General features: G+C 36.4%; 1 protein-coding gene across 5 annotated transcripts in view; it reads right to left on the bottom strand.

Annotated features, from left to right (window-relative positions):
• CCDC102B (coiled-coil domain containing 102B) overlaps window positions 1-25339 on the bottom strand; it is a 262646-nt gene that overhangs the window by 154137 nt on the left and 83170 nt on the right. For 4 of the 5 annotated variants that reach the window (XM_060029199.1, XM_060029200.1, XM_060029201.1 and 1 more), the window contains exon 6: window positions 652-861. The exons of the other annotated variant lie outside the window; for it this stretch is intronic. In XM_060029199.1, the coding sequence (XP_059885182.1) occupies window positions 652-861 (210 nt within the window). The remainder of the gene's footprint in view (window positions 1-651; window positions 862-25339) is intronic. 5 annotated transcript variants of the gene reach the window in all.

The raw sequence follows: 25339 nt of genomic DNA, 5'->3' as shown, positions 1-25339 counted from the left end.
CCATCCATAGCAATAAATGTGTCTGTTGGCTTTAGGACAAAACAATTCCAAAACAACCTAAATTTCCCAAAGTCAAAATTTGAATTTAATTCTGGTTTTAACATTTATGTCATAGCCTATAAAGGCTATTTGTAACACGATGTGTTTAATTGACTCAAAAATAATTTTTCTGAGACTAACTAAAAAGAAACCAAATAGGAGTGAACCAGCTACATTTAAACGTTTATGCAGATACTTACCATAACTATTGACAAATGCTTATTACATAGTTGCCCAAACTAATGGAGAAATATACTCACTGAAAATAAGATCAGTTGCGTGGAAAACTGAGACAAAGCTATAACAGGAAACCAAATACACAAAGGTTCATCCCTTACTTCATGTTTTTCTTCCTTTTGGAAAAGCTTGAAACTCTCAGATTAGTCATATTTTAACATCTTCATACAAAATTTGTCACACTCTCTTTTCCTATCATGAACATTTTATATATTTTTTATATTACAATGGGAAAAAATCAAACTATCAGATATGAGATAGTACAAAAGAAAATATTCAGATTTGAGGTATGTGAAAGTTAAACCAGCATCTACTAGACATCAGGGCAGGAATATACAGAAAGTGAGAACATCTTCTTCCAAAGAGTACCCATACCTTGTTTTTTTCCTGTAGTTCAATTTGTGATTTCTTGAAATCAGGACCTTGAGAGTTTGCAATTAATCTATTTTTCCTATCCAGGAGCTCTTCCATGTCTTTCACTTGGAACTTTAGCCTTCTATTTTCTCTTTCCAGTCCTAGTTTTTCTGTTTCAAGTATCTCCCTCTTGTCCCACTCAGATGTATTTTCAGCCTGCAATCTCTCTAGCTAAACACAGAAAACACAGAAAAGCAACGTGTAGCATTTGTAATTGCCAAAAGGCCAGGCACCCATCAAACAGGCGTCCACTAAGAAAGGTTCATGGATATGTCCATTTATACAATTTTTAAAAAGAAAACTCTATTTGTCTGAAAAGTTGAGGACGACACAAAAGTCCTAAGACCCATGCCCTAAATAAATATACCTGCCTTCTTGGTTATGGCACTATTTCTATAACCAACCAGACCATATTGTCAAATAAATACGTTAAGTGGAAAACTGATAATATTTTGTCAATAATCTCCACTCAATTGATAAACATTTATCAGTTTAGAAGGCACAAAATCATTTCTTGGACAATTGTGGTTGGATGGATATAGTTCATGTATTCATTTACTCATTCATTCAGTTATTTACTATAGCTTTCAACTTGTAGGCACTGCAAATAAAGACAAGTGAATGTAATAAAACATCATAAATGCCATGATTAAAGTACTATACAATTGGGCTTCCCTGGTGGCGCAGTGGTTGAGAGTCCGCCTGCCGATGCAGGGGACACGGGTTCGTGCCCCGGTCCGGGAGGATCCCACATGCCGTGGAGCGGCTGGGCCCGTGAGCCATGGCAGCTGAGCCTGTGCGTCCGGAGCCTGTGCTCCGCAATGAGAGAGGCCACAACGGTGAGAGGCCCGCGTACCGCAAAAAAAAAAAAAAAAAAAAGTACTATACAATATAATCAAACTCACCTGAGTGAATGGCCAATTTGATTTTCAGGGAATAGAGGTTGGCAACATGATTAAAACATGAGGTATTTTTAAACTGTTTGTTATGGATAAAGATTGAAAATTACTTATTTTTACACTTAGTTTTAAATGGCTTGATGGCAAAGTATTGAACAGTATTATACTATTTTAAAGTAGTTCTCATGACATTTTAAATTCTAAAAGAGAAGTCAACATTAAGAAACTGTTAGACTTCAATAATATCTTTGGAAATTAATTCTGATTAAAAAAGTCTAAAAACTGCTTTTTCATACACATATAATTGTGCCATTATTGTCAAAAATGTTCTGTTCCCAAATCTAAGTGAGGCTTTAGCTTCTTAAAAACAAGAAATTAAAATTACATTCTTGGCACTAGACCTTGTTTATCAATTAAATATAATAGACTAAGGGATCAAATTTTAGATGACCTGATTTGACATTTGGGATGCCTGTTTGGGATATGAGGTGAAAACAGTATTTCAAAATGCAATTTAGAACATGACATGTCTTTAATTATTAAGATTAATGCTTAAACTTTTTGACTAACATCACATCACTTATCAGAATGAAAATAATAAAGTTGTAATAAAAGTCACCAACTTAGTGATGAAAAATTAATTTTAGGAGAATAAATGTACTCTTGGTCAAGGACAAATACAATGCTATGTCAAGTCTTTGTAAAATTTTAGGCATTTAAAAGAAATTGCTGAAGTCAGTTTTATACCTAATAACAGATAAGAGGTACAAACAGGATTTTAAATAAGTAATAGATGGTTTGAATGAGTAAACTCTAAATTAAAAAAAATAATTGAAGAAAGGAATCATATTAACAGTAATGACAACAAAGCTTAAATAATGATGTGTGATTATTTACTATTTGAAGATTTTTAGTGACATACCAATTATCTGATAAATTTAGGTATATAACACATATCAAAAAAAGTAAAGGTTTTGTGAAAATTGGATCATAAATATTATTAGCAGTTTTATTTTTGATTTCATTTTTCAAAATTCTTTCTTGTAAGATTATTCTTTTCTAAGAATCATATGAAAATCTACCACCTTAAAAGCCATTCAATTAAATGCAAGTTAAAATGATGAAGGAAAGATCAGGCAATATTTTAAACTTTCATGTTTTTTTGTAAGCAATTCTAATAACTGATCAAACTGAAATGGAATTCCATTGATTTGCTTCCAATGATCAAGAGAAACATTCTAGAACATTTTAATTCTAACTCTAATATGCTATGAATTTTAACTAATAGTGGGTACTACTCTTAAATGAATTTCAGGTAATACAGGAATTATTGAAAAATATTTTCTAAAAACTTTTAATGTAGAAGTATATTCTAGCCAGAGTAAACACTAAAATATTTGTTGATTTAATGACCTCCAATTTTATGAATATTAAACATTGAGAAAATATATAAATATCCAACTATTCAGCTGTTTAACAAATATTTATTGAGTATCTTTCAGGCACTGGATATACTATTTTCAAAATACAAGTATATATATAAGTATAAATTGGGCAACATCTTGTAAGGGAGAAAAAACCCTGGATGCTATGGGAAAGACCTGCAGTAAATTAAGTAATCAGAGGAGGTTATTTGAAGAAACAATACTTAAGCTGAAACCTGAAGTTTAAGAAGGCAGAGAGGCAGAATCAAGCTAAGAGTATCTCAATAAAGGGAAATAGGAAATAGGTTTGAACATTATAAGATCCAAGAGTCCAATCATGAAGTATTAGGAGTTCAGGAGAATAAGTATGAAAACAAGTAGTCACTGATGCTTAAAAGCAAGGGTGAATTTAAGAATCGTTTGAGTTTCTTGTGAAAAAATGTAATATTGTGATTATTCCCAAGGATGAAATATTGGGTCATTTATTTTATTTATATAGGTATATATGTATATGTTTATGTATTTGCTTGCTTCCTTCCTTCCTTCCAGTTTTACTGAGATATGATTGACATACAGCACTGTACACATTTAAGGTGTGCAGTGTAACGATTCAGTCATTTCTAAACATATTCATCTATAAGCTTGATCTTCCTGAATTGTCATTGCTTGATACTGCTGAAAGGACATCAATAATAGACTGCAGTGAACTCGATAACTAGAACGTAAGTTTTATGAAACCAGAACTGTGTCATTTTGCTCATCAGCCTGGCACCTGACATGTGCTGTGTCAGTGCTTCATAAGGACCTGTTGAGAGGAAAAAGCTCCTCTGTATTTCAATTACAACAATTGTGCACAAAGTGAAATTAAGGTAGCATCCTAGAAGAGCCAGTTATTTACTCACCATTACTTAATGCCAATAGAATTTCTCAGTACATTTACTCTTAACTCTTATTAATGTTGTCATGGCTGCGTTGCATTTTGTGATAGGTAAATACAGCGAGGTAAAGAGAGGATTTTCAGTAAAATGACCTAGAATTGAGTCTCAATTCTTTTTATCCTGAGAGCCTCTATTTTTCATTTATAAAATATGGAAAATATTTCCTACAGCTTAGTGTTATGAGGCAGTAATTATTTAGGGAAAATAGTTATTAAACTTTCAAACTCAACACAAATATTTCCTGTCATAAATTTGGTTTCTAAAGAACAAAACATACCAACAGCCAATTCAAGTAATGACAGGTGAAATAGTGTATTATTTTTCATCGTGTCTTATCAAAATGGCATCTTGTAAAGGGACCTTTTCAACGGAGAAAAACCCCAGCAGAATGCACAGTGTGGTGTGTTCTGCAGGTCCGTGAAGTGCCACCTAAAAACACTGTGGTGTTCCAGTAATTGACTGCAGATATTCAGAATTTTCATTTCAGACAAGTCAGCTATAAGACCTCATTACAAGCACTGTGATTTTGGAAGTAAGAGGTACAAAGCAGGAATCTTGTTATTGCCTAGCAGTAGGAGATGATTACCCTTTTACTGAAGACCTAATATATTCCTGGTAAAGAGCTATATAGGTTATTTCTTATCCTTACAATAATCCTGTAAATTTGTATGTGCTACACAGGAGGAAACTGGAGTTCTAAGATTAGAAGTAATTCTCAAGGTGGGCAAAGAGTCCAAGCCATGGTTCACCTAAGGTGTTTCTCTGATTCCAGTCGTGAGTTCACTCCACCCGCACCACGCTAACAGATAGCCACTGATGTATGCCTATCCCCTTGCCATAGCAACCAACACACTCTGAATCCATTGTACTACACTGCAGCAAAGATTTTGTTGATGTTTTTCTTTTGTTTTGATATATTTTGGGGATTTTGATCCTTGCTTCGTTGCAAATTAACTCAGGGGAAGTGATTCTGTAGACTCACATTCAAAAATCCGGAAACTGAAACCTAAATGCAGTGTGCATATTGCTGATGCCACCCCTCCCCCTCCCCTGGATCTTTTTACACTCATCCTCTAAGCATGTCATGGAATCACAAATAAGAAGTGAGGACACCTCCTCCTAAATCAGTCTACTTCCCTCCTGTCCACAGTTAACTAGAGCTCAGTGATAGCTCACTCCCTCTTTTACCAAAAGTCAACAGAGCAATGACTAATTTTAGCAATAGGTAATGTCATGTGTATTTTAGTTGCTTTAATTTCATTTAAAATCCTTGGAGAATTTCTAAAAGTAAGGAGTCCTAGAACTAATTTGAAACTAAATGTATGTCAAACTTAAATACAGGGAGAGGGATCCACATGCAGAAACAATTACTCTAGACACTAAACCTGAACAGAAATTAACCCAAAATGGATCACAGACCTGAATGTAAAGTACAAAACTATAAAACTCATAGAAGATAGATAGCCTAGGAGAAAAATCTAGATGACCTTCGGTTTGGTGATGACTCTTTAGATATATCACCAAAGGCATGATCCATGAACAAAATAATTGATAAGCTAGACTTCATTAAAATTAAAAACTGCTCTAGAAAGACAATGTCAAGAGAAAGAGAAAACAAGCCACAGACAAAATATATTTGCAAAATATATCTAATAAAGAACTGTTATCCAAAATATACCAATAACTATGTAAATTCAAAAATAAGAAAACAAACAACCCAACTAAAAATGGGCCCAAGACTTATGGATAACAGACATCTCACCAAAGAAGGTATACAGATATCAAATAAGCATATGAAAAGATGTTCCACATCACATGTCATCAGGAAAATGCAAATTAAAACAATGAGAGGGGTGGAGTCAAGATGGTGGTGTGGGAAGATGCAGAGTTAACATCTTCCCACAACTAGGGTGCCTGCTGGCTGCTGGTGGGTGACTCTGATGCCCAAGGAGACGGGAGGGACCCCAAGTGAACTGGTAGGATGTGGGGGGACTGAGGGGGGAGGAGAAATGGAAGCCAGACAGGATTGGTGTCCCTGAGGCCAGAGAGATTAGGAGAGGCAGGAGGGAGGGGCCCTCCCAGACTGGAGGAGCAGGAGAGGAGAGGAGGGTGTTTGCCCCACCCATTCGAGCCCAGGAAGCCTTCTGGGCTCCCAGGTTAGGTCCGCTGCCCCCTGAGACCAGGGGTGGGGGGCATGCCTGGGCCCCTTCTGTTCCTTGAGCCTAAGCCCCAATCCCCCCAAAGTTCCCAGGGCTTTTTCCAGCCCTGGGGGTCCTAAGCATTGGCTCTGCCCACCACCCAAACCTCCTCCTTGCTTAGGCCCCACCCTCCACAGCCAAGGCCTTCCCCCCTCCCCTTTTTTTTCTTTTCCCTCCTCCTCTTTTTTACTATTGTAGTACTTATGTACCTTCTGGTTGTTGATTCATCTATATTTTTATTTTTATATTCTTTTTAACATATCTGTTAGTTTCCTAGTCTAATTTTATTTTTTACTTTATTATTGTTCTTTTTTTTTTTTTGCTGCCCATGTGGCTTGTGGGATCGTGGTTCATGAGCCCAGAGTCAGGCCAAAGCTCCTGTGGTGGGAGCTCTGAGTCCAAACCACTGGACTAGCAGAGAATCTCAGACCCCAGGGGATATTCATCAGAGTGAGGTCTCACAGAGTTCCTCATCTCAGCATCAAGACCCAGCTCTACCCAATAGCTTACAAACTTCAGTGTTGGAAGTCTCAAGCCAAACAACCAGTAAGACAGGAACACAATCCCACTCATAAAATAAAGCAAAAAAAATATGAGATGGCAAAAAAAAATGTCACAGATGAAGGAGCAAGGTAAAACCTATAAGACCAAATAAATGGAGAGGAAATAGGCAATCTACCTGAAAAAGAATGCAGGATAATGATAGTAAAGATGATCCAGACTCTCAGAAATAGAATGGAGGCACCGACTGAGAAAATACAAGAAATGTTTAACAAAGATCTAGAGGAACTAAAGAACAAACAAAGATGAGCATCACAATAACTGAAATGAAAAATACACAAGAAGGAATCAATAACAGAATAACTGAGGCAGAAGAATGAATAAGTGAGCTGGAAGACAAAATGGTGGAAATAACTGCCAAGGAACAGAATAAAGAAAAAAGAATGAAAAGAATTGAAGACAGTCTCAGAGACCTCTGGGACAACACTAAACGCACTAACATTTGAATTATAGGGGTCCCAGAGAAGAGAAAAAGAAAGGGTCTGAGAAAATATTTGAAGAGATTATAGTTGAAACCTTCCCTAACATGGGAAAGGAAATAGTTACCCAAGTCCAGGAAGCACAGAGAGTCCCATACAGGATAAACCCTAGGAAAAACACACCAAGACACATATTAATCCAACTAAGAAAAATTAGTCAAAGAAAGAATATTAAAAGAGGCAAGGGAAAAACAAAAAATAATATACAAAGTAATCCCCATAAAGTTATCAGCTGATTTTTCAGCAGAAACTCTAGGAGCCGGAAGGGAGTGGCAGGATATACTTAAAGTGATGAAAGAGAAAAACCTACTACCAAGATTACTCTACCCAGCAAGGATCTCATTCAGATTTGATGGAGAAATCAAAAGTTTTCAGACAAGCAAAAGCTAAGAGAATTCAGCACCACCAAACCAACTTTAAAACAAATACCAAAGAAACTTATCTAAGTGGGAAACACAAGAGAAGAAAAAGACCCACAAAAACAAACCCCAAACAATTAAGAAAATGGTAATAGGAACATACATGTGGATAATAACCTTGAATGTAAATGGATTAAATGCCCCAACCAAAAGACACAGACTGGCTGAATGGATACAAAAACAAGACCCATATATATGCAATCTACAAGAGACCCAATTCAGACCTAGGGACACATACAGACTGAAAGTGAAGGGATGGAAAAAGATATTCCAAGCAAACGGAAATAAAAAGAAAGCTGGAGTAGCAATACTCATATCAGATAAAATAGACTTTAAAATAAAGACTTTACAATAAAATAAAGACAGTTACAAGAGATAAGGAGGGACACTACATAATGATCAAAGGATCAATCCAAGAAGAAGACATAACAATTATAAATGTTTATACACCCAACATAGGGACACCTCAATACATAAGGCAAATGCTAACAACCATGAAAGGAGAAACCAACAGTAACACATTAATAGTAGGGGACTTTAACACCCCACTTACACCAATGGACAGATCACACAAACAGAAAATAAATAAGTAAACACAAGCTTTAAATGACACAATAGACCAGATAGATCTAATTGATATTTATAGAACATTCCACCCAAAAGTGACAGAATACACTTTCCTCTCAAGTGCACACAGAACATTCTCCAGTATAGATCATGTCTTGGGTCACAAATCAAGCCTCAGAAAATTTAAGAAAATTGAAATCATATAAAGCATCTTTTCTGACCACAATGCTATGAGATTGGAAACCAGTTACAGAAAAAAACTAAAAAACACAAATATATGGAGGTTAAACAGTGCACTACTAAATAACCAAGAGATCACTGAAGAAATCAAAGAAGGAATTTAAAAATACATAAAAACAAATGACAATGAAAACACAATGACCCAAAACCTATGGGATGCAGCAAAAGCAGTTCTAAGAGGGAACTTTATAGCAATACAATCTCACCTCAAGAAACAAGAAAAATCTCAAATAAACAACCTAAACCTACACTTAAAACAACTAGAGTAAGAAGAACAAAGAAAACCCAAAGTTAGTAGAAGGAAAGAAATCATAAAGATCAGAGCAGATATAAATGAAATAGAAATGAAGAAAACAATAGCAAAGATCAATAAAACTAAAAGCTGGTTCTTTGAGAAATTAAACAAAATTGATAAACCCTTAGCCAGACTTATCAAGAAAAAAAGGGAGAAAACTCAAATCAATAGAATTAGAAATGAAAAATGAGAAATCACAATTGACACTGCAGAAATACAAAGGATTATACGAGACTACTAAAAACAACTATATGCCAATAAAATGGACAACCATGAAGAAATGGACAAATTTTGGGAAAGGTACAATTTTCCAAGACTGAACCAGGAAGAATTAGAAAATATAAACAGACCTATCACAAGTAATGAAATTGAAACTGTAATTTAAAATCTGCCAACAAACCAAAGTCCAGGAACACATGGCTTCACAGGTGAATTCTATCAAACATTTAGAGAAGAGCTAACAACCATCCTTTTCAAACTCTTCCAAAAAATTGCAGAGGGAGAAACACTCCCAAATTCATTCTATGAAGCCACAATCACCCTGATACCAAAACCAGAAAAAGATATCACAAGAATAGAAAATTACAGACCTATATCACTGATGAACATAGATGCAAAAATCCTGAACAAAATACTAACAAACAGAATCCAACAGCACATTAAAAGGACAATACACCATGATCAACACTCAAATCAATCAATGGGATACACCACATTAACAAATTAAGGAATAAAAACCATATGATCAGGCTTCCCTGGTGGCGCAGTGGTTGAGAGTCCGCCTGCTGATGCAGGGGACATGGGTTCGTGCCTCGCTCCGGGAAGATCCCACATGCCGCGGAGCGGCTAGGTCCGTGAGCCATGGCCGCTGAGCCTGCGTGTCTGGAGCCTGTGCTCCGCAACGGGATTGGCCACAACAATGAGAGGCCCGCATACCACAAAACAAACAAACAAACAAACAAACCATATGATCATCTCAATAGACACAGAAAAAGGTTTTGACAAAATTCAGCACCCATTTATAATAAAAACTCTCCAGAAAGTGGGCATAGAGGGAACTTACTTCAACATAATAAAGGCTATATATGACAAACCCACAGCAAGCATCATAGTCAATGGTGAAAAACTGTAAGCATTTCCACTAAGATCAGGAACAAGACAAGGATGTCCACTCTTGCCACTCTTATTCAACATAGTTTTGGAAGTCCTAGTCACAGCAATCAGAGAAGAAAAAGAAATAAAAGAAATACAAATTGGAAAAGAAGAAGTAAAACTGTCACTGTTTGCAGATGACATGATACTATACATAGAAAATCCTAAAGATGCCACCAGAAAACTACTAGAACTAATCAATGAATTTAGGAATGTTGCAGGATACAAAATTAATGCACAGAAATCTCTGTCATTCCTATACACCAACAATGAAAAATCAGAAAGAGAAATTAAGGAAACACTCCCATTTACCACTGCAACAAAAAGAATAAAATACCTAGGAATAAACCTGCCTAAGGAGGTGAAAGACTTGTACTTAGAAAACTATAAAACACTGATGAAAGAAATCAAAGATGACATAAACAGATGGAGAAATATACCATGTTCTTGTATTGGAAGCATCAATATTGTGAAAATGACTATACTACCCAAAGCAATCTACAGATTTAATGCAATCCCTATCAAAATACCAATGACATTCTTCACTGAATTAGAATAAAAAAATTTATAATTCATATGGAAACACAAAAGACCCAGAATAGCCAAAGCAATCTTGAGAAAGAAAAATGGAGCTGGAAGAATTAGGCTCCCTGATTTCAGACTGTACTACAAAGCTACAGTAATCAAGACAGTATGGTACTGGCACAAAAACAAAAATATAGATCAATGGTACAGAACAGAATGCCCAGAGATAAACCCACGCACATATGGGCACCTAATTTATGACAAAGGAGGCAAGGATAGACAGTGGAGAAAAGACAGCCTCTTCAATAAGTGGTGCTGGGAAAACTGGACAGCTACATGTAAAATAATGAAATTAGAACACTACCTAACACCATACATAAAAATAAACCCCAAATGGATTAAAGACTTAAATGTAAGACAAGACACTATAAAACTCTTTGAGGAAAACATAGGAAAAACACTCTTTGCATAAACCACAGCAAGATCATTTTTGACCCACCTCCTAGAGTAACAGAAATAAAAACAAAAATAAACTTAATGGGACTTAATTAAATTTAAAAGCTTTTGCACAGCAAAGGAAACCAGAAACAAGACAAAAAGACAACACTCAGAATGGGAGAAAATATTTGCAAATGAAACAACAGACAAAGGATTAATCTCCAGAATATACAAACAGCTCATGGAGCTCAATATCAAAAAAACAAACAATGCAGCTAAAAATTGGGCCGAAGACCTAAATAGACATTTTACCATGGAAGAAATACAGGTGGCCAAGAGGCACATGAAAAGATGCTCAACATCACTAATTATTAGAGAAATGGAAATCAAAACTACAATGAGGGGGCTTCCCTGGTGGCGCAGTGGTTGAGAGTCCGCCTGCCGATGCGGGGGACACGGGTTCGTGCCCTGGTCCGGGAAGATCCCACGTGCCGCGGAGCGGCTGGGCCCGTGAGCTATGGCCGCTGGGCCTGCGCGTCTGGAGCCTGTGCTCCGCAACGTGAGAGGCCACAACAGTGAGAGGCCCGCGTACCGCAAAAAAAAAAAAAAAAAACTACAATGAGGTACCACCTCACGCCAGTCAGAATGGCCATTATCAAAAAATCTAGAAGCAATAAATGCTGGAAAGGGTGTGGTGAAAAAGGAACCCTCCTGCACTGTTGGTGGTAATGTAAATTGATACAACTACTATGGAAAACAGTATGGAGGTTTCTTAAAAAACTAAAAATAGAACTACCATATGACCCAGCATTCCCACTGCAGGGCATATACCCTGAGAAAAGCATAATTTAAAAAGAGACACATACCACAATGTTCATTGCAGCACTGTTTACAATAGCCAGGACATGGAACCAACCTAAATGTCCATCGACAGATGAATGGATAAAGAAGATGTGGTACTTATATACAATGGAATATTACTCAGCCATAAAAAGAAACAAAATTGAGTTATTTGTAGTGAGGTGGATGGACATAGAGTCTGTCATACAGAGTGAAGTAAGGCAGAAAGAGAAAAACAAATACCGTATGCTAATGCGTATATATGGAATCAAAAAAAAAAAAAGGTACTGATGAACCTAGTTTCAGGGCAGGAATAAAGAGGTAGACATAGAGAATGGACTTGAGGACATGGGTAGGAGGGCAGAGCTGGGGCGAAGTGAGAGTAGCATCGACATATATCCACTACCAAATGGAAAATAGTTGGCTGGTGGGAAGCAGCAGCATAGCACAGGAAGATCTGCTCGGTCACAGCTTTGCAGTGACATAGAGGGCTGGGATAGGGAGGATTGAGGGACGCTCAAGCGGGAGGGGATATGGAGACCTGTGTATGCATATGCCTGATTCGCTTTGTTGTGCAACAGAAACTAACATAGTATTGTGAAGCAATTATACTCCAATAAAAATGTATTAAAAATTAAAATTTTTTTTAAAAAAACTAAATATTCCCTGCAAAAACTTAAAAATAAATAAATAAAACAATGAGATACAACTACACAGCTGTTAGAATGGCCGAAATACAGAACACTGACAACACCAAATGCTGGTGAAGACGTGGAGCAGCAGGAACTCTCAGTCATTGCTGGTGGGAAGGCAAAGTAGCACAGCTATGTTGAAACAGTTTGGTGGTTTCTTACAAAACTAAGCATATTCTTACTATGCTGTCTAGTAATCGAGCTCCTGACTATTTACCCAAAGGAGTTGAAAACGTATGTCCACATAAACACCTGCACACGGATGTTTATGGCAGCTTTGTTTATAATTGCCCAAACTTGAAGCAACCAAGATGTCCTCCAGTAGATGAATGGATACAATGTGGTATGTCCACACAATGGAATATCGTTCAGCACTAAAAGGAAATTAACTATCAAGCCATGAAAAGATATGGAAGAAGCTTAAATGCATATTACTAAGTGAAATAAGCCATCTGAAAAGACTATACTCTGTATGATTCTAACTATATAACATCCTGGAAAAGGCAAAGTTAGAGAGACATTAAAAATATTAGAGGTTGCCAGAAGTTGCAGGGAGGAAAGCGGAAAGGTGAGAGCAGGGAAGGATATATAGGTGGAGCACAGAGGATTTTTAGGGCAGTGAAAATACTCTGTATGATACTATAGTGATAGATACATATCATTATACGTTTGTCCAAATCCATATAATGTATAATGTACAACACCAATAGTGAACCTTAATGTCAACTATGGACTTGGGGTATTAATGTTGTGTCAATGTAGGTTCATCATTTGTAACAAATGTACCACTCTGTAGGGGATGTTGAAAATGGGAGCTTCTATGGTGGAGGGCATATGGGAAATCTCTGTATCTTCTCCTCAATTTTGTGGTAAACCTAAAACTTCTTTAAAAAATAAAGTTTTAAAAAAATTTAAAGAGAGGGCTTCCCTGGTGGTGCAGTGGTTAAGAATCCGCCTGCCAATGCAGGGGACACAGGTTTGAACCCTGGTCTGGTAAGATCCCACATACCGTGGAGCAACTAAGCTCATGGGCCACAACTACTGAGCCTGAGCTCTAGAGCCTATGAGCCACAACTGCTAAGCCTGTGTGCCACAGCTACTGAAGCCCATGCTCCTAGAGCCTGTGCTCCGCAACAAGAGAAGCCACTGCAATGAGAAGCCCGCGCACCGCAACAAAGAAGAGCCCCTGCTCGCCACAACTAGAGAAAGCCCGCGCACAGCAACGAAGACCCAGTGCAGCCAAAAACAGAATAAATAAATAAATTTATTTAAAAAAAGTTAAAGATAAACTATTTATATTTTGGATACTCATCTTTTCTCAGATATATGTTTTGCAAATATTTCCTCCTAGTTTTTGGCTTATGTTTTAGTTATCTTAGCAGTATATTTCACATAGTAAAAGTTGTAAATTTTAATAAAGTCCAAATTAACTTTTTTTAATAAAAAAGGAGGCCAAAACTTGTATCTCAGATTGAACATGAATCAAAAGCAATGCGAATTTAAAAAGGACAATGCATCTATGTCTAAATGAGTCAGTATATGTTATAGCAAGAGAATGACAAGAGAAATGTATTCATAAAGGCTTTGCTGATGCCCTGGTAGAGAACACTTACAAATTTCACAAGTAAACCTCTAAATGGTTATTTTGGACCCCTGATTTTGCAACAGCCAGGCAGTCTCAAAAATTCTTAGTGGTGTTACAAAGTTTCATAAGCAAATATTTTCCTCATTTCATGTAGGAGTTAATAATCATCTATATATAGCCTAGTAACTATTAAGATAAAAAATATGAATGAACACATTGTTATTATCCCAAATGATTTTAACTGTTTTATGAGTGTGTCCAAAACAGTCAGAGAAAAGCTTTAACATAAAACGAGAACAGTGAAATATGCTTTCCTGCAACTCTCCTGCCAAACTTTTATATGCTACAGTGGATTTCTTATAAACTTAGTAAGGTGTGAACCTTTACAAAAGCAGTACGTAGAGAATTTTAGAAGTGAAGCACAACAGAGGTTTTAAAATGTGGATCTTGTTGCAGAGATAATAGGAACCAGAGGTTTATATATTATATATATAATAGGAATTAAGTTTGCCACTCACTAACTACAACCTCAAGTGTGTTCTACTACTAGGAAAAACTATGTAAATGTAAAATGCTTAATAAGATCTGCATCAGGAAATTAAGCAAACCATAAAGGGTAGACCCTCTTTATTTCCAGAATCTCTCTTAAAAGTAATTTTAAAAGTAGACAAACTGGGCGCTTCCCTGGTGGCGCAGTGGTTGGGAGTCCGCCTGCCGGTGCAGGGGACGTGGGTTCGTGCCCCAGACCGGGAGGATCCCAAGTGCCGCGGAGCAGCTAGTCCCGTGAGCCATGGCCGCTGGGCCTGCACGTCCGGAGCCTGTGCTCCACAGTGGGAGGGGTCGCAGCGGTGAGAGGCCCGCGTATGAAAAAAAAAAAAAAAGTAGACAAACTATCTTGGCCCCAGGGATGGTCTTCTCGGAGATTCTGATAGCTCTCAGTGTCTAAATAACATGAAACTGCTGATACAACCTAAAGCAAGGTTTTCCACTCGACTGAGATTATGATTCATGTTAATCCATGTATTTATTTTTTCTAAAGGATTAACAACCATTTTAATTAGAAGTTATTTTGATTAATTGTACTCTGATGGTTCAGATACAATAGAAAGTTAACTTTCATTATTAACACTGAGCTGTAAAGAAGAAAAAAGTACACAGTACATGATTTACAGGGGGGAAATAGTAGAAAAGGAGATGGTAGAGTGAATTAAATCTAGAGGATGATGACAAAAATGAAATAGTGCCAAAAGTATTAATGAGAACCCCCTAAATCGCCACTTTACATCAAAAATGCCTTAGTGTAACAATTTTATGTTTTAATGTTGCTTTTTTAGTATGTTTGGGGGGAAATCTGACAAAAGAGATATATTGATGAATTCTTTCAAAAACATAGTGAAGAATAAAAAATTAGTTTGTCTTGTTGATTAAGCCAGAATCACACAGTCTTTTAAAGCATTAAACTGAGATTGTTCATTAAAAAGATGAATATTATAATGCAAGTTAATTCCTTCCATTCATCTTTAATCTAAAGTCAACGCTTTTTACTGGCTACACTATTTACCACTGGCTTCCAAAGACAACTCTGTTGATAGATCAACTGTCCATATGTGGGTGGCTCTGTGTTTGGGCTCTTATTCTGTTGTTTCTTTGGTTTACCAATCATTACACAAATGCTACTCTATTTATAATACATATATATTTATAGATATAATTTTTGCTGGTATATACATATTAATGCTCTTATATCCAGTGGTATCTCTAAACTTTTATGAATTATAATTTTTAGATTATTTGGTGTTTTCTAAATAGGTAATTGCACCATCTGTGATCATTACAGTTTTGTATCTTTCCAATTCTTGTAACTTTTTCTTCTTTTGTTGAACTGCCTAGCATCTGAAATGGAATGTTCACTAAAAAGTGATACCATGCTTCAAATAGTTCATCATTAAATAAAATATTGTTCTCTAAAATTTTGTTACTCTATCAGGTTTAAAAATTCACTTTGATTCTTAGTGCACTAAAATGTTTTTCCCTATAATCATGAATTGAGTTGTAGCAACTGAAAGCGAACTTGTAGATAACCACATAATTGATTTTTTCTTGTACTCTGTTTAATGTGCTGACTTATATAATAAGTGATCTAATGTTATAGTATACCTTGCATTCCTGTGACAAATCAAAATTTTTATTCACCATAAGATTAAGACTACTCGTATTTGGTTAGTATTTTTGCCATTATACTTATGTGTGAAATTGATTATAACTTTCCTTGCTTATATGACCCTTGCCTAGATGCAGTATAAGGATTAAACTAACACAGTGGGAAGAATTGGGAAGTTTTTCCTCTTTTCTAGAAGATGTTCTATAAAACTGGAATTATCTACTTTGAATGGTAGAACTTAACCATAAAGCATTCTGATGCTGGAGTTTTATTACAAAAAGAGTTTTATTCATTAATTTTAAATTTACTTTATTTAATGTTATAAATCAATTCAGACATTCTATTTTTACAAGAGTCATACTGGGTAAGTTATATTTTCTGGCCAATAATTCATCTCATGTAAGATTTTATTTTTATTAGCATCCTTGCTCTATCTAAAGCTGTGTCTCTTGTTTATTACTAGTGTTTTCTAATTATAGCTCTTAATTAATTCTGCCTGAATTTCATTTTTTCTTCAAAGAACCAACTTCTATCTTTGCTAACTCTATTTTATATATATATATATATATTTTTTTTTTTTTTATTATTAACTCCTAATATTGACTTTCCCTCTTTCTACGTCCATTGTTTCTTTTTTTTCTGCTAGAATTTAGCTTGCTAACTTTTTGTCTTTGTTATTGGGTTATTCTGGGTACTTCAAGAAGCAACTCTTACAACTGGCATTTTAAATGTAATGAATTTATTACGGGGAATGCATATGAGAGATAATGCAGATCAGGGGAGTCAGGAAAGGCAGAGAACAGTCAGATTGTGGTCAGGATTGACTCTGAGTAACAGAGAGACAGGGAAAGAAGGAAGGTTGGGTCCAATCATCTCAGACATCAGTGCCTTCCAGGGAAAGGTAGGTGAGACCACAGAGGAGCTTTTGAGTCAAAGTCGCTGGTTGGAAGGGTTGCATCTCCCAAAACAAGGAAGCCTGTCTTTGGCTGGGAGTAGTCTATGGCAAGTGCAGTGTCATTGCCTGGGTTTCAGAGTACAGCAGCTGGGGTTCTGGGTTAATTACACTCCCTGTAATTGAGATCTGAGAAGCATTATCCCACGGCAGACATAACTGTTTCCTAATATAGTCATTGACATTATAAGTATCCCTGCGTTTCGCAGCATCCCTCAAGATTTCAGCATTTTTGTCCTTCAGTCTGAAATTTCATTAAATTTCTTTCTTTAACCTGTATTACTTAGATGTCTGTTTTCCAATATCCAAATAAATGAGTTTCTTAAAGTTATCTTCTGTAATCAATGCTATAATAAATGCCCACCTGTGGTCAAAAAATAGTATCCTTTGGGGATCACAGTTTAGAACACGATCACAGCCTAAATCTCTCTTTCTCAACACAGCCTCCAAAACTCAAAAATGGAAAGAAATAAAATCATCTATTCCATAAATATAATTGAGACAGTGTAATAGAAACTTTGATTCACATGCAAGAGGGTTAATAAATATCCAAGAGCAGCAGAGCATTCTCCGGAGACCACGTGGGCATAGAGTCAGATGGGAATTGTGCAGAGAAGAGATCACCAATCAGGGTGGACTCCCTGTAAGGGGAGTCACATAACCTACAGAGGGAAGTACTAACAACGGATTTGAGACCTGGAGGAACAGAACTAGTTACTAGTTTCTGGATATTTTTGGCCCTTAAAAACGTTATACTCGGGACTTCCCTGTTGGTCCACTGGTAAAGAATCCACCTTGCAATGCAGAGGATGCAGGTTTGATCCCTCATCAGGGAACTAAGATCCCACATGCTGCGGGGCAATTAAAGCCCAGGTGCCACAACTAGAGCCTGTGTGCCACAAACTACAGAGCCCACATGCCCTGGAGCCTGCGCCCCACAACTAGAGAGGAGAAAACCCACACGTCACAACTAGAGAGAAGCCCATGCGCCACAACTAGAGAGAAGCCCATGCACCACAATGAAGAGCCCGAGTGCCACAATGAAAGATCCCGCATGCTGCAACTGAGACTGGACACAGCCAAAAATACATACATAATAACTAAATCTTAAAAACAAATGTTATATCCACCAAGCTGTATTAATAGGCACATAGGAAACCAGTGTATTTTGAACACATCAAATGTAGTCAAATATAAAACACATCAAATCATTTTCCAAATGAGTATGTTATGCTCAGTTATACCTTCCTCCAATTTTGATGTTTTTTCTTTCAACCTTACAGACGGTTGAAACAGAAGGCTTTCATCTGTTTGATATGTACCTTACCTTCTCCTCATCCATTCAACCAACAGCCATGTTGAGGGCAACTACCATGAACCAAGCCCCACTGCAGGATGAGCCTAAGATCTCCACCATCTAAACTGACAGGCCTCTGCTTCACCTTTTATGCCATGTTCATATTAACCTGGGATTTTGGTGGAAGAAGAGAGTGTGACTGCTCATTTAGTTTAAAGCACATGTTCCCAGAAGGTCTCTGTTCATATGGAAACATGTTTTCTAAGGGAAGCATTTTTAAGGATGGCAATAGGAAAGTTCTAAATCAAATGCCTCTAGCATAAAACAATATTTCTCTTTACTGGAGATTTGAATCCTGATTCAGTGCAACTATACTGTAACACTTTTAGCAAAGCAGTTTTGGATTTGAAGCATTGAGAGGAATAATTGATATGATGCCATGAAAATGTAAACAGCGTATTAACATGAATTTGCTAAGTTCCCTTGTTGTCACCATGGAAAGCAGTAAACAGGATCTTGAAAGAATTGTACAGAGCTTATGGGCCAAAGGACCAGGAAAAGTCCCAAAAGCGTGTGTGTGACCCAAAGAGGACGAGACATAGAGGGCATCACAGTGGAGACCTTAGGTCACCTGCGGACACTGAGGAAACACTAGGTGCCTTGAGGTTGGTTAGTCTTAGGTTGGCACCAAAACATGCAGGGATTTCTGAAGACATGGGCTGATTCTCAGACAAACCAACATTTAAGAGTTTTGATTAACACAGTTTCTTCTATTACCGCCCACATTCCAATCTTTGGTAGACTGTTTTCTATCCAACAGAAGTTAGTAAGAAATGTACAGTTAAAGAAACGAAATCTCAGATTGTAATTAAATCATCAATCTAACTCAGCTAGAAAACTTTTCCAAAGACCTAGTTACCAGGGAAAAGCTACTGCTGTTGAGATACCCGAGCAAAGATGTTTAAATACTTTATTCTACTCCACATAATTAAAAACCCTTTTTGAAAACATAAAAGCCTGTTACTCAAGGCACTTAATACTTCCTGGAAAAGTGATCACAAGCTTTCATCCATTATTTGATTTTGTGTTTATCAGTTTTCTGTAACTCCAGGACAAGTGACAGTTTTCGTCTTGGATAATTAGACCATTTAGACTTATATTTGTCTAAATGACCAGAATGCATATGCATGTGTAACAGTTTGATTTTCACTTTTACCAGAATATTATTTTTCTCTAATGGTTTACTCATATTAAATATCTTTTTATAGATTCTGTTTCCTGAGTTTCGTCAATATGAACTCACAGTGTGCCAGAATGCTTAAATCCATACCATTAACAGACTTCTAAATTAACCTGCTTGCAAACATCAATATCCTCTTTCAAAATTATATAACCATTTCAGATACATTCATAGTATTATCAGTAACCTAACTCTCTTTGCTGGAACATGTAAAGTCAATAAGAGGTATGAGATACAAGAGATTTAAATCAATTCAAATCAACACCTATTGTGGCAATCTCAGAAAATTAAATTATTACGGCACCGGATTTCTAGTTATACAACAGCCTTCTCATAAAGAAGATTCTATTTAACTATGTTAGTAAATAAATCTCAGGTATTTAAAATTTTAAATCTAAAGTTCCTAACTAGGTCAGCTCCCCCACCGTCATGCACATCTGTTATGTAGCTCCCGTAGAGCTGAAAACATGCAATTAACTGTACGATTTTTGATGAATCCTGTGTCTCTCATTGACGGCAGTTCTCTGAGGACAGGCCTTTGGACATCACTGAATTTCTACTTTGGACACCACTGAATTACTAGATCCTAGTACAGTAGGTACTATAAAATATTTGCAGGACTAAAAATTAAATTTGTAATTTAAGAAAACACGTTGAAAATATTTTCTCTTTTAAAACAGAGAACAAAACATTTTTCTGCCCTCTGTATTTTCCCCCACCTTACCCAAAATAAAAAACCTGGTAATGAATTGCTCTCCACTAGACTGTGTTACTCTTCTAGTGATCAAAATATTCCCCCCAAATGAGCATAATTCTATAGTTGCGTAAGAGCGAAAGGAGGAATTTTTTGCTTTACTGTCAATATCCCAGTATTTTAAAAAGACTTCTCGATATATTCTCCTACTCAACAGAAATGCTCTAAATCTTTTACAGGTCAGAACATTCTTTTTATTACATTCATTTCCTGGCAATACTGTGGTCTCTAGCTTTCTCACCTGCTACTCCCTTTATCATTTACAGTCCTTACCTCTACCTTTCCCCTTTACGTGGGTCAGATGCTGTTCATCATTCACATCTCATCCTCGACATCTTTTCTATGAACTCACATAGATCACTATACATTACCCATCAAAGTACATAGCACACTGTTTAACTGCTGGGTTTCTTTGTTTGTTTTCCACTGTGGCTATCACTCCATCAACTCCTCAGTGCTTAATTCCAGTACCAAGGACACTGTAGATGGTTGATAAGTGTTTGTTGACTAAATGATTGGCAATGAATGAATGAGCATACAAATTACTTATTTTGTTGCCTTGCTTTGTTTTTCACTTCAGTATCATTTTGCCTATGCAGAGAGAATCCAGTTGGTACACATGTGGAGGAAAGTTCCCTTAAACCTCAACAATGATACAATTTCTGGGTGTGAAAAAATTTTGTTACAAAATGTTTATGTTTTATCTTGCATAAGCAAAATAAAGAGGACTACTTATATAATCACAAGTTAAATTCAACATGTTATCCATCTGGGTCTTTTTTTCCTTAATTGGGAAGCAACATTTTAAAAGTAAATAAATAGAAACATTCTGAAAGAGAGAAAAAATGAATATACTTTGTTCCTTCAACTTATATCATATTGCAGTTTAGGAAGAAAAAGAAATCATTTAAAGAGCATTCTGTCATATTATGTGGAAAGATTTTAATCCTAATGAAGTATCAAAGACAATGTGTGTCAACGGCATGGGGATGGGGACACATCTAGAGCCGGAAGAGCCCATTGTGGGTAATTCGCTAACGTGAGAAAGGGAATCTGTGAAATGAAGGACTAGACTGTACCTTTTAGGTTCTTTCCTGCTCAAGACTTTCATGGTCTTTGTCCATATAATCATTAAAGACTTGCCTTAACTGTCAATGTGTGAAGAGATATATGCAAGACACTTGGTGATTCAGGAATGGGAAAATGTATTCTACTCCTTTGGAAGATTTACAGACTAATTTTGAAGCTAGATTATTCACATTAAAAGATGCATTTCCCCCTGTCAAACATTTATTGGAAACCTATTTGGCACCAGAAACTGTGCTCAGTGCCGTTGCTGTAAGGCAGTACCCTTAAACTCCAAAAAGCTTACAGTTGAGGAGAGGAAGAACACACACATATAGAAGTATTCTGAAGTTTTCTATGGGATATCACAGAATTATCTACAATGTTACTAATATCTAAAAATCTGGATTGTCATTCCAATATAGGATGTACTAAATGAAATTTGAATGACAAGGGAGAAAACATGTATTTCTTGCATACCTACTACATACACATAATGTACAATTTTTAGTACTTTACATATATGGATGAATTAATCCTTTAGATGAGTTGTTACTTAAATACAATTTTTCAGATAATCAAACAGATCCAAAAATGGAAATAAAATGAGGGATACATATTTTCAGAGGAGTATGTAGAAAGGGTGGAACTTGTCATACATATTGAGAGAAGACTGGGATTTTTTAATTGAATTTGTATTTTGAGATAATTGTACATTCTTAAGCAGTTGTTAAGAAATGATCAAAATAAATCCCATGTGTACTTTATCTGGTTTTCCCTAATGATAACATCTTGTAACTCTATAGTACAGTATAATAACTAGATGTCAACAATAACATAGTCAAAATACAGACCATTTCCATCACAAGGATGCATTATGTTGACATTTAATAGCCACACACACTCCCCCCCCATCATGCCTTCTTCCCCAGCAACCACTAATCTTCTCTCCATTTCTAAAGTTTTGTCATTTCAATACTGTAATATAAATGGAATCATGGGCTATACTGTCTTTTGAGATTGATATTTTTCATTCAACATGCTTCTCTGCAGATGCACCCAGATTGCTGCATAGATCAAGAATTCATTCCGTTTTATTGCTGAGGAGTTTATCCCAAGGTATAGCTGTAATGGCTTTTAACTATTTACCCATTGAAGGGATCATTGTTGTATCCAAGTTTTGGCATTTATAAACAAAACCACTTTAAAGATTCATGTATAAGTTTTGTGTGGATATAAGTTTTCATTTCTTTGAGAGAAATGCACAGGAGTACAATTTCCTGGTCACATGATAGTTGTTATTTGGGAACACACCAAACTGTTTCCCAATGTGATTGTTATCATTTACATCTCCTGTAGCGAGTTGGGTGGCCCAGTAGCTCTGCATTCTCACCAGCATTGCTGTTGTCACTAATTTTTATTTTAGCCTTTCTGATAAATGTGTAGTTTTATCTCACTGTGGTTTTAATTTGCACTTCCTTGATGACTAATGCGTTGACACCTTTTCATGTGCTTATTTACTGGAGACAAATTATCTTGGTTTTCTTTCATCTGAGAATGTCCTAAAAGGTATTTTCACTGGATATAGCATTTTGAGTTGACAATTCTTTTAGAACTTGGAGAAAAGTGTGCCACTTCTTTCTGGCCTCCATGGTTTCTGATGAAATTTTCACTGTCATTTGGATTATTTTTTCCCTGTAGGTCAGGTGTAATTTCCTTCTTGGTGTTGTCAAGATCATTATTTCTTAGTTCTCCATAAGTTTGACTAAGTATCTGGATGTGGATATACTTGAGGTTATGCTGATTAGAGTTTACTAAGCATCTTGACTATAGATTTGACCCTTTTCCTAAATTTGGAAAATTTTCACTCTATTTCTTTGAGTAATATTCGGCCCCTCATAATTTCTCCTCTCAAACTGGCCTCCAGTGACATAAGTGTTTGATCTTTGTTAGCATCCCACAGGCCCCTACCTCAATCCCTGTTAGCAAAGCCTTTGTTTTCTTTCAGACTATTTTCTTTTTGTCATTTGGACTGGGTAATTTCTATTGCTCTGTCTTCAAGTTCACTGATTCTTTCTTCTGTTCCTTCCATTCATAATTTAAAAAAATTTTGGTTATTGTGTTTTTCCCTTCTAACTTTTCCATTTGTTTCTTCTTTGTATTTTCTATTTCTCTGCTGAGACTTTGTTTCTTTACTGAGGATTTCTATTTTTTTCATTTGTTTCAAGCATGGTCATGATTGCTGATTAAAGCATTTTTATGATGGCCACTTTAAAATTCTCACCAAGAAATGGAAACATCTCTGTCTTTGCAGTGTTGGCATTTGTTGATTGTCTTCTTTCATTCATTCTGAGATATTTTGGTTCTTGATATGATGAATAATATTCAACTGTGTCCTGCACATTTTGGGTATTATCTTATGAGACTCTGGTTCTCATCTAAACATTCTGTGTTAGACAGGTTCCTCTGATGTACCATTCTGGAAGGTAAAGCAGCAGCATGGACTCATTACTTCCAGGTGAAGGTAGAAGTCCAGGCCCCACCAAACCTCCGTTGGTACCCGACTGGGGATGCTCCTAGTTACTGCTGGATGGGGATGGGTGCTCTAGCTATCCACTAGACCTCTGTAGCTGGGAGAGGGTGGAGGTGAAAGTACAGGACCCCTACGTGGTTTTCACTGACACCACAAGCTCTGGGGGTCTCACTGCTGCCCAGCAGGGATGAAACCCTGGTTCCAGCTCAGCCTTCTATGCCAACACTCCAAAAGGAAGGACTGGGCAACTTTCTACTGTCTTGTGAGGGTGGAAATGTAGGCTCCCCATTCAGATTTACTAACAGGAGCTGAGTGGGGCACCACTGTTTTCTGTAATATTTGGTGGATTAGAACAATTATTGTCTATTGGTTTCCTGTCTTGCTAAGCTGACCATTCCCTAGTCCTTTAACTAGAGCAAGAAGACTTCAGTTGCATTTTGTTTTTGGTTTTGTTTTTATCTGTGCCTGTTGTTATTTCCAGGCTGCTAGCTTCTTCAGCTCCAATTCTGGCATATATGCAGAGAAAAGAAAACCCAGGAAACTCCTCCATGTAATTTCTTAGGTCCCAAGATACCTAGCTGAATGCCTTTTCTCTTCAACTTTGAGTCTTTTATGTTTACTTTACATATGATGTTCAGAGTTTTTATTTGATTTATTGAATTAAGTAGGGAAAAGTATGTCTACTTAATCTTTCCAAAGTGGAATAGGAATAGGATATAAATGTGTGAATAGGTGAGAAAAGAACAAACCACAGAAAAGAAATATGAAATCAAAATTCCCCAAAATTTGAAACTGAAATGTAAGTGATATATTTTTGGAATAATACAAGATAAACTAATTATTTTCCCTTGGAAAATGTTTATCCCAAAAAGTTTGGCCTAAAAAATGTAATGTGAGTGTTTCCTGATTATGAGTTTGCTTTCAAGAAGCAGCCAGGTTGTAGAAAAAGGTAACAATTTCTTCACTCAGAATGCCAGTTCATTTCCATCCTAAATAAACTCTCATTTCTAGTTCAAGGGGTCTTGATCTTAAATGTGGAGAAAAGATCAAATGCATCCATTACGCATATGCATATATGCATATGTTAAGATATATTCATTTACCAAGTGACTTCCTGCTCAGAGAATTCACCTCATTACACACTGTCCAGAAGAGTCAATAATTTAAATACTCTGGGGCCTTTTTATCAAGACTGCATTTTGAATTTCTTTGACCAATCAGAATTCCAAAATGGGAAGATCATCATCAAACTATTTCTGAACGAGACTGGACAGATTAAGAGATAAGTAAAACACACTCCTCAAGTGCAAACAATACTATTATCAAATTGGTGGGTGTTAGTAACAGTTTTGTTTTGTTTTGTTTTTGTTTTTTGTGGTACGCGGGCCTCTCACT

This window comes from Delphinus delphis, chromosome 13, assembly GCF_949987515.2.
Source record: "Delphinus delphis chromosome 13, mDelDel1.2, whole genome shotgun sequence".
Taxonomy (NCBI): Eukaryota; Metazoa; Chordata; class Mammalia; order Artiodactyla; family Delphinidae; genus Delphinus; species Delphinus delphis.
This window is presented reverse-complemented; position numbering and strand designations above follow the sequence as displayed.